We start from the raw sequence: 9,896 nt of genomic DNA on the forward strand, positions 1-9,896 counted from the left end.
AGTGTTCAGTATTCATGAGATATGTCGTTGTCCAGTCGTGAGACTACATATCTACATGTACTCTGAGAGAAAGTACTCTCCGTTGAGAATTCGATAAGAGACCCTTGTCTCAATACTCACGTCTGATTGCTGGATCAGAGCTTCGTATAATTATGAGTTTACGATTTTAGCCCTTGTCGAAAATCCACCATCTACAAACCTCAACACCCTCTCCATGAATACCTCTCTTGGACAGGTGACAATTCATGATCCAAATTTTGTTCAAACCTTTGTATTCAACGCTGTCTCCGAGACAAGTAAATCCTCTAACTTGTCTTAGGCTGATGAGTGTTGTTCTAATGATAATAGGTTTGATAAACCATTGTTCATAGAAAGGGTCAAGGAATTTGTAAAAAGTAGCATTAGATGTGATAAACATCTCCTGTCAGCTGTTGCTACAAAAGATTCTATGAAAGAAAATTCTCTAAGTGTCAACGCTTTGAATGCGACTATTGGATGTGATGAAATCGCATCTCTCGCGGCAGAAACCTCCACGTACTCAAGGTCTGTTTCAGAAGTTGAGTCTGACACAGAAATTTTTGAATTCTTGAATAAAGAGGTTCTTCAAGAAAATCTTCAATTGAAAGCTTCATTGAAGAAACTAGAATCTTTAATCCAGGTAAAAGATCTTGAGATAGATTGTCTTAATGATCAATTCACCAGAACCGTTGTTCTAAAGGAAAAAGAGTTTAATACTCTCAAAGATGATCTTCAACGATTGTCTGGAAGTTCTGATAAAATCTCAGCAATGTTATTTGGTCAGAAATCATTTGGAAATACCAATGGTTTAGGGTTTAAAAGCAAGTATGCAGGTATTGTCAACCATGGTCCAAAGTGTCATGGGAAATCAAAGGTTGGAAGTTGTGATAGACAGAAGGCACTTCAACAAGACAAGGAATTATCGATTTGTTCATTTTATGGAAATGCAGATCATGCTCAAAGCACGTGTTGGAAGTTCAAGAGGAACAACAAAAGAATGTCCAGATTGCAAAAGAGCATGCAAAAGATGAATATGGAGAATCAACAAAAGTCTTATAAAAGCAATGTTTCCAGAATCATAAGAGGAAGGAAACCTGTTTATACAACAAGCCTTGGTAAACAAGGGGAGTGTCTAGCTCACATTGTCTCTATCTAACTCCACAGACGTTCGCATCCTCATCCTTAACTTGAGAAAATGAGGTTTTGCATTTGTGTGGCTCAAGTATTATATCTATTTTTGTTAAGAAAATATTCTCCTAACAATATAGATTGTGGACTTTTAAACTATGGAAGACTGTGTCAAGGATCTCTAGGGTTTGACACTTATAAATCTTCTCATGTTCTTTTTCCCTCTCATATGTTCTCATGGCTCCTGTAACTAGAGGCACTTCCAAAAGTGATGCAGTAGAAGCAGTCAACGTATATCTGTGCAAAGGAATCACTTCCTCGAGGGTGATAAAGAAGAAGTCAACAATCTATGAAAAAGGTTCTTCCTCTAACTGTCTCTTTTCTGTGTATCATAATAATCATTTGAGAGACATGGTGAAAGCTTTCATCAACAAGCGAAATGATCTAAAATCTTGAATCATTTCCTCTTTGGAAGAGATAACTCACTATGAACAAAGGTTGTCTCTAACCAAGAATGCTCTGCGTGACCTAAAAAGAGAACTTAGTGAGTTAACTGACATTTCTGAAGATCTAGAGTAATTGAACGATCCCATTATCAATGGATTTTTCAATAATGAGAAGGAGTTTTCTGTAGATTCCTTGAGGAAAATCTACAATGCCTAGTAAGTCTTCTTTTTGGTTTAGTTGGAAGAATAACTAGTGCTTTGAATAGCGATGATTGTGACTACACATAGCTATTATTTTCATCTTCTTGTTTTTAGTTATTTTTGGTTTAAAATTCTAAAACTATTTGGAGGATGATGTTTTGAAATATTTTTGATTTTGTTATATTGCAACTTGTTATGGGATATTTGTGTTTACGTCCGTGAACTTTGTTGACCCATATTTTGTCAAAAGTAAAGTCGTTCACGATCGGTATTCATGTATTGGTTTAAGAATGAATAGACTTTTGACATATACAAAAGTTAAGCCTATATTGTCAATCTTTAACGGAAGATATGTTAAAATCTTTTGTATCCAAGGATTATTGTTATTGTATATGCTTGTGCAAAAGAATGAATCCTTGTGTATTCTACGGTATAGATCTTCATTGATCCATCTTTTTGTATTACCATGAGGCTCCGTGATGTGTCTTATGTTGAGCACGATACAACTAAGTTGATTATTTTTGATTAGCTTGGTTGGTTGTTCCATGAGGTACGTTATGTTGAGCATTTAGAGCTAAATTAATCATCTTCTTGGCTATTTAGTTATTACTCCACAAGTTCTCTTGTGTTGAGTACATGAACGATTAAGCCAATCACTCACTTGTATAGTTAACTTAGTCGTTGCTCCGTAAGTTTAATTATGTTGAGCACAATGAATTAAATTGATCACTTTTGTGGTTAATTTGATTATGTTTTCCGATTAGATTATTCATGGGTTTACTTATGAATAATTTGATTGAGTGTTGGATATAAAAATCATTCTCATGGTTTTGGTGTCCAATAAAATCCTTCGTTTCTCTTGAAATTAAGGTCGCTCGTTGTTGTTCCCTTTGGAATGACATCAAATGGGGAAGAGTTCTTTTGAACTTGTGCTTAATGGTCATATCTTGAGGGGTGTGCGGCTGTGGAATTTTAGAGGGGTTATCTTGTATCTTTAAACTCCTTGATGAACGATGTTAGCTTCGGCTATATGATTGCATCTAAATAAGATGATGTGTGTTTCTTTCTCTCAGTCATGAAATGTCTCTTACAGAAATTTTATTATGATCCCGTTCTTGTACCTTTGCCGATTTTATTGACAAAAAAGGGGAGAATTAATATGTAGTTCACATTACAAATACATATGGTTTTCGAATCATTATGTAAGGGGGAGTGGTTTTCATATGAGATGGAGTATTGAATAAGGGGGAGTGATACATACCACCATAGTATTATTGTTGAAGTTGTGATACAATTGGACTTTGACACTATGTAATAATACTATGACACTGTATAACAATGATCGAGACCAATGCTTTCTCATTGTTATAGCTACGGATCTTCAACAACGGTGATGCTAAACTTACAACCTTTGGATCATTGGAGTACTTGGAAGTGACGAAGATTTTGAGGAATGTTGAAGATTAGACATGTGGAATAGGAGCTACTAAAGTTTCATTATCTTTTTTGTATTCCATATTTATTGATAGTTTTGTCAATAAAATTGACAAAGGGGGAGATTTTTAGAGCACTGCTCGGTCAAACTCGCATGCGTTGCTATCTCAAGCATGTTTGTCAATGTTAGTGATCAAAACTATAAGTCTTGATTTCTAGTCTCGAACTAGGATAGTAAGTGTACTTGAGCTCAAGGACTTCATAGAGATTCATCATACAAGTAGAAGATCTACTCAAGGAACCGGTGGAACTTCTCGACAAAAAGGTATGTGGAGACTTGAACTTATCTTTCACTCAAAAGTCTATCTATTCTATCTCCTACTCTTTGAGACAAAAGTCGTATGCTATATATATAGTCTAGATCATACACATTTGGTATTTCGATCCGAGTATACCTCACCTATCTATATATCGAAATATGTGTTGGCAAGCTTTTCGCTTCGACCAAGTTTATATTTACCTAGTGATGAAAGTCATGAATGTTTCAATCACTTTGAAAATTGCTTTGACGAGAAATAGTGTAACAACTATATAACGTCCTCTAAGAATGTTTCAATGATTGGAATGAGAGTTTAGATTACATAACCAATGGATTTCTTGAACCGAAGTTTTCGAACTTTGTTGATCAAGAGAACCGGAAGTATGTCAAGTGCCAAGTCCGCGAACTCAGTCCGCGAACTGCCGAAGTTCTCAAACCCGAGAATTTCTGCTGGAGTTGACAAACTACTTGCGTGAGCCAAGTCCGCGAACTGGCGTAGTTCTCGAACCCGAGAATTTCTGCTGGAGTTTGTAAACTCTATCCTGTGTCTTGTCCGCGAACCTAGTTTGCGAACTTGAGAAGGTTATATATCTAAAGATGATTTCTGAACTTAATCTTAAAAGACTAAGGAATGCATTTGCAAACCGTGGCTATTAAAGTTCATGAACCGATTCGAGTGAATCAAATCATCTTTGCTTCAATTGTGTCTTATGTAGTTACATAAGATTTCCTTGCAATTGAACAACTCTCTTAACTAGTTCATTTGAGTCAATTGAACTAGTTATGGTGAAGAAGAACATGGTTGGTAAGAAACACTCATATGGTTAACCTCTTTGGGTAGACTATTGTTGAACCAACAATGTACACGTTTGGGTGCGGTTAACAAACCTAGAAGCGTACAGTCATTTGTGTATGACAAGCTAAGTTTTCAATCTAACGGTTGAGAAATATTAGCTTGAATCTAAATCAGGTTTTCATCTAACGGTGAATATTGATTGCTTTGTAACTAAGGGAAAACCCTGATTTGAAAGGCTATATAAAGGAGACATCTAGTATTGTGCAAAACTAATCCCCACACCTTATGTGTGATACTAGTTTGCGTGCTAAAGTCGATTCTCCTTTAACCTTGGGTTTTCTTCTTCTAAAACCAGATTAACGACTTAAAGACTTCATTGGGATTGTGAAGCCAGACCGATACTACTTTTATCGTAGTTGTGTGATCTGATCTTGCATCTTCTATCGTAACAGTACAATCATATTGATTTTCTTGAGATCGTGAGAATTTTCCGATAGGCAAGATATAAAAAGTAATCACAAACACCTTCGTCTCATCGTTTGTGATTCCACGATATCTTGTTTCGCTACCATACGATTAAGATTGTTGTGAGGTGATTGATTAATCTAGGATGTTCTTCGGGAATATAAGACCGAATTATCAATTGGTTCCTGTTCACATTGATTATTATCAAAAGACGGAACAAAAACTTTTAGGGTTTTTCTGTGGGAGACAGATTGATCATTTGATAGACTTGTCTGTGTGAGACAGATTTGTTTATTGTTAAAGCCTGCGATTTTGGGTCGTAGCAACTCTTAGTTGTGGGTGAGATCAGCTAAGGGAATCAAGTGTGCAATATCCTGCTGGGATCAGAGGCGTAGGGAGTACAACTGTACCTTGGATCAGTGGGAGACTGATTGGGGTTCAACTATAGTCCAGTACGAAGTTAGCTTGGAGTAGGATAGTGTATGTAGCGGCTTAATACAATGTGTATTCAATCTGGACTAGGTACCGGGGTTTTTCTGCATTTGCGGTTTCCTCGTTAACAAAATTCTTGTGTCTGTGTTATTTCTATTTCCGCATTATATTTGTTTATATAATTGAAATAATATAGGTTGTGCGTTTGAATCAATCAATTGGAAATCCGACCTTTGGTTGTTGATTGATATTGATTGATCCTTGGACATTGATATTTGGTACCGTCCAAGTTATTCCTTGTGTTTGATTATAGACTCGCTAATTTCTATTATCTTGAGTGAATCAAAACAAGAGAGAGATATTAACTCCTTGAGATACTTTTACCTAGATTGAGTCTGACTGTCTAATTGATTCTCTAGAAATTATTTCGGAGTTAGTCCATACAGATTGCTAAGCGAAATATTGGGTGGTGTTGTTAGACCCCCGCTTTTTCAGTGTGATGCTCTTGAAGAAAGCTCGGAATACATCTCTCATAATAGGTTTAATATACTTGATAATAACAGTGGCAAGGATACTACGGTGCTTGGAAAGATTGATGAAGCATCCAGGCAAGCTAAGCACCAACAGTTAATTGCTCTCCAAGCAAAAATAAATTCCTTGAAGGATATGGATTCTCTGTCTGACACTAAGGAGAATTCGCAGTTAGGAATTCGTGCTCGAAGGGGCTCTTCTCCAGGTCTCAAACCCTCCTCAAATTCTGCTAAAACAGCTAAGCTAAATAAGAATCAAACACCCAAAGTTTAATTATGCAGGTTTTGTTTTGGTATATTAACGGTGTTGCACGTGAAGCAGCGCACTGTAAGATTAGAGATTTAATAAGGGAATTCAAGCCGGATATTTTTTGTCTTGCTGAACCAAAGGTAGCGTGCTCGACTAACTTTGGTAAAAGACTTCAGATGGAAGGTTTTTCTCCAGATATTATTCATAATTCTTCTGTTTCCGGTATTGCTAATCTTTGGGTTTATTTTTTGAATGAAATAAGTTCTTCTGTAGTTAATATGAGTAAGCAAGCCATTACTATTGAGGTTGAGGGAGTTCATATCTCTTTTGTGCATGCTAGATATGTTCAAGTTACTCGTAGAAGTCTTTGGCAGCAACTTAGTGTGCAAGATACAACTACTCCGTGGCTTGTCATGGGAGACTTCAATTGTATTTTGCGTCTTGATGAAAAGAAGGGGGGTCTGGAGCCTAGTACCTCGGCTATCAACGAGTTTAGTGACTGGATGCACGATAACAATCTTTTTGAAGCTGATTCTCTGGGTACCAAGTTCACTTGGACTAATCGAAAATCGGGCTCTGATAGAATTATAAGAAAACTCGATATAACAGTTATTAATTATGCTTGGTTGGCAAAGTATGAAAACTTGCGTTGCAAAGCTCTTCCTAGAGAAGTATCAGATCATTCTACTCTGTTGGGCTATCCTTTTGTGGTCTCTCGTCCTAAGAGAGCTCCTTTTAGAATACAAAAGATGTGGTTTTTGCATTCAGATTTCATTCGTATGGTTCAAGACAGTTGGAATATGCCAGTTCATGGCTTACCGGACTTTATTTTTCCATTCAAGTTGAAGAGGTTGAAAGGGGTTATGAAGGAATGGAATTTGTTGGTTTTTGGCAACATTCACTCTCGTTTAAAACAAGATCAGTTGAGATTTGAAACTGTTGCGCGCATCTCAGATGAAGATCCAACTGATATTGCTAAACTTAATATTATGAAGGATGTTATGAATACTCTTGGCGAAACCAAGCTTCAGCACACCACAATGCTTAAGCAAAAGTCTAGAAATCAGTGGCTTGTTGAGGGATCAAGCAACTCCAATTTCTTTCACAATAGTATTCGCATCCGAAGGAGTTCAAACACTATTTACGAGTTAGTGGATAGCAATGGTGCTACTATTTCTGATTACGACCAGCTGCGTGACCATGTGGTGAATTATTATGAGGAGAAATTTAATGGCCAGGATTTGGATTATGATATGGATTTATTTGATTTTTTTCATGATTCCATTACCGCTGAGGAAAGTATTGCCATGGACCAAATTCCTTCTCCTAAAGAAATAAAGCAAGAAGTTTTTCATTTAGGAGCTGGTAGTGCTCCGGGTCCGGATGGTTTTTCTGGTTGTTTTTACCATCATTGCTGGGATATTATTCAAGATGACTTGGTTAAGGCGGTGATACATTGTTGGGGTACTGGTCATATTCCGAATGGTGTGAATTCTAGCCTTATCATTCTTCTGGCCAAGGTAAGAGGGGCTAATAATCTTCGTAATTTTCGTCCGATTGGGCTTAGTAATTTTTTCTTCAAAATTTTTACTAAGATCCTAGCTACTAGACTTAGTAGTTTTTTGGACAGGCTTGTTTCTGAAGAACATGTGGCATTTATGAAGGGTCGCAATATCTTATCTTTTTCACTTTCACAAGCGATGGGTTCTATTTCTTGATTGCTCGGCTCCTTTTGTTTTGATAGTTGCATCAAGGCTTGAGCTACCCCTTCTTTAATAACAACCATATCACTAGCCTTCGATTTTTCCCTTTCCTCTACCATTATCCATTCATTTCTTCCCCCTTCTCCTAATTCATTTTCTCCTGAGTCACTGATAACAATACTTTTTCTTCCTCCCAGACCAGCATACTGACTCATCATTCTCAACCAATCTGCTTGTCTCTTTTTTTGTTTAATCTCTTGATTTGCACTACTTTTCCCTGTCTCTGGAGCTTTTCCTTTTAGCCTTCTTTTTTCATCCTCTGACAAATTGTTCATGCACCCATCATTGGATCTCCTGTCTCCTATAACTCCAACATTTTTAATCTTTTCTACTTTTCTTCCAACTTATGTATTTCCAGGATTACCACCAGTTCTAGTAAAGTTTTCCTCTCCAGTTCCAGCATCCTTTACTTGTTCATAGTTCTCTGCTACCTCCTCAAACTCAATAGATGTATCAGTTTCAATTCTTCTTCTTTTGGTACCCCGGGTCTGATAATCCACTATGTCTATTTCCATTGTTGTTTACTGTTTTCTTAATCATGAGCAAATTAAGATACCTAATATTTATCTGTTGTGCTTTAATTTCCTTGTTGGAGCAAATGCTCGGTGGAGGCCATCTCAGGTCAGTGGATTGGTTTCGAGAATTTTGGGGGTGCTACAGTTTAATGTGTCCACCCCTCTCCAAGGCGGTGAAAATTTCACTAGAACAAGAAAGGAATCTCTAACCTCATGTGATGACAATAGAAATTACTTAACCTCCAAGGATTTATTAAGGATTGCAATCATTTACTCTCCTCGGTGTATGGATTGGAGGATAATGTATAAAAAAGAAGCTTACATCAAGCTTACTTCTAATGTCGGGGATAATCTTACTCATTCTCTAGGTAATATCGACCATTTTCAATAGGTGGCAAGTTATTGCAGTTCTTATCTATCTTTAATTGTAGACAAAATCTTTTCTATAAATCTTAGACTTCCTTCTTATAAGGAAAAAAGTTTGATCTTCACACAAATGGCAGCTTATCTGGCTTGTTACTTTACTGAACCTTCTTGTAAAAAACACTTATTACCTGCAAAATTCCTTTATATACTTACACTTGGCATTGAAATTAAGAAATGTGTTTTCACTATTTGTATGCAATGAGATTACTTTTAAAAATCGTACGTACTTTTTACTCTTTCAAACTTCTCTTAGAAACCAAAAGCAGAAGACTATAGTCAGTAAAAAAGCCTTATTGTTTACAATTCACAAAAATCTTTCTTTCATTTTTCTATTTCTCACTGGGAAAATGTCAGATATCCCAACTGAGAATTACCTAGCACATCTTAATGAAATTCTAGAAGATCAAGTTCAACCTTTATCAACCTCTTTTAGGTATTATGTTGAATTTCTTAGGAATTCTGCCAACCTAATTGATAAGGGTCGATTTTCTAGAGTTATTGTTAAACTTTTTAAGGAAATCAAGAAAGGAGATGACCCAAGGGGTCTGAAGATTGGAGAAATGCTATTTTCTCTAAATAATGCTTGGCAAACAACATGTCGTCTTATTATTCAGAAAACTGCTGATCCAAAAATCTTCATTATCAGGTTTACAAATGCTGGTGACTTTGCAGCAGCCATATATTCAATTCCTAACAGAGTTCATGGTGTACTTCTTACTATGCACATGTGGAGCAGTGCTTCAAGAATTGAAGATATAGACTTTATAACTCAAGATTTCTGGGTCAGTTTTGAGCTAAGAGCAGATCTGGTGGAGAAAGGAAATGTTGCAATTAAAGTGGCAGATGAGATCTGAAAAGTTCTTACTCTAATTGGTCCTGTAAATGATAAAGGAGAATACCAAGCTCATGTTATTACTGATTTAACTAGGGCTTTGGTTCACCAAGTAAAGATTATCATTCTGGATGGAGAAGACAGAGAAGCAATCAAATTAAAAAATTTCTACATGGTCATACCACATGGAACCTGTAGGAAATGCTGGCATATTGATGGTGAATACTCAGATGAGAAATGTAGACCAAGAATTGCATAATACAAGAGGAAGGAGAAATTCCATAAACAAATAACCAAGCTACTGAAGGTATTGAGAGAGTTGAAAATCTCACAAATGCGGC

General features: G+C 36.5%; 1 protein-coding gene across 1 annotated transcript; it reads left to right on the forward strand.

Annotated features, from left to right (window-relative positions):
- Nucleotides 1–6,045: 6,045 nt before the first annotated feature.
- On the forward strand, nt 6,046–7,737 carry LOC113360526. Its single transcript, XM_026604048.1, has one exon. The coding sequence runs from the start codon at nt 6,046–6,048 to the stop codon at nt 7,735–7,737; it is 1,692 nt and encodes a 563-aa protein (XP_026459833.1).
- The last annotated feature ends 2,159 nt before the right edge of the window (nt 7,738–9,896 follow it).

The sequence above is a fragment of the Papaver somniferum genome, chromosome 1 (genome assembly GCF_003573695.1).
Source record: "Papaver somniferum cultivar HN1 chromosome 1, ASM357369v1, whole genome shotgun sequence".
In the NCBI taxonomy this organism is placed as follows: Eukaryota; Viridiplantae; Streptophyta; class Magnoliopsida; order Ranunculales; family Papaveraceae; genus Papaver; species Papaver somniferum.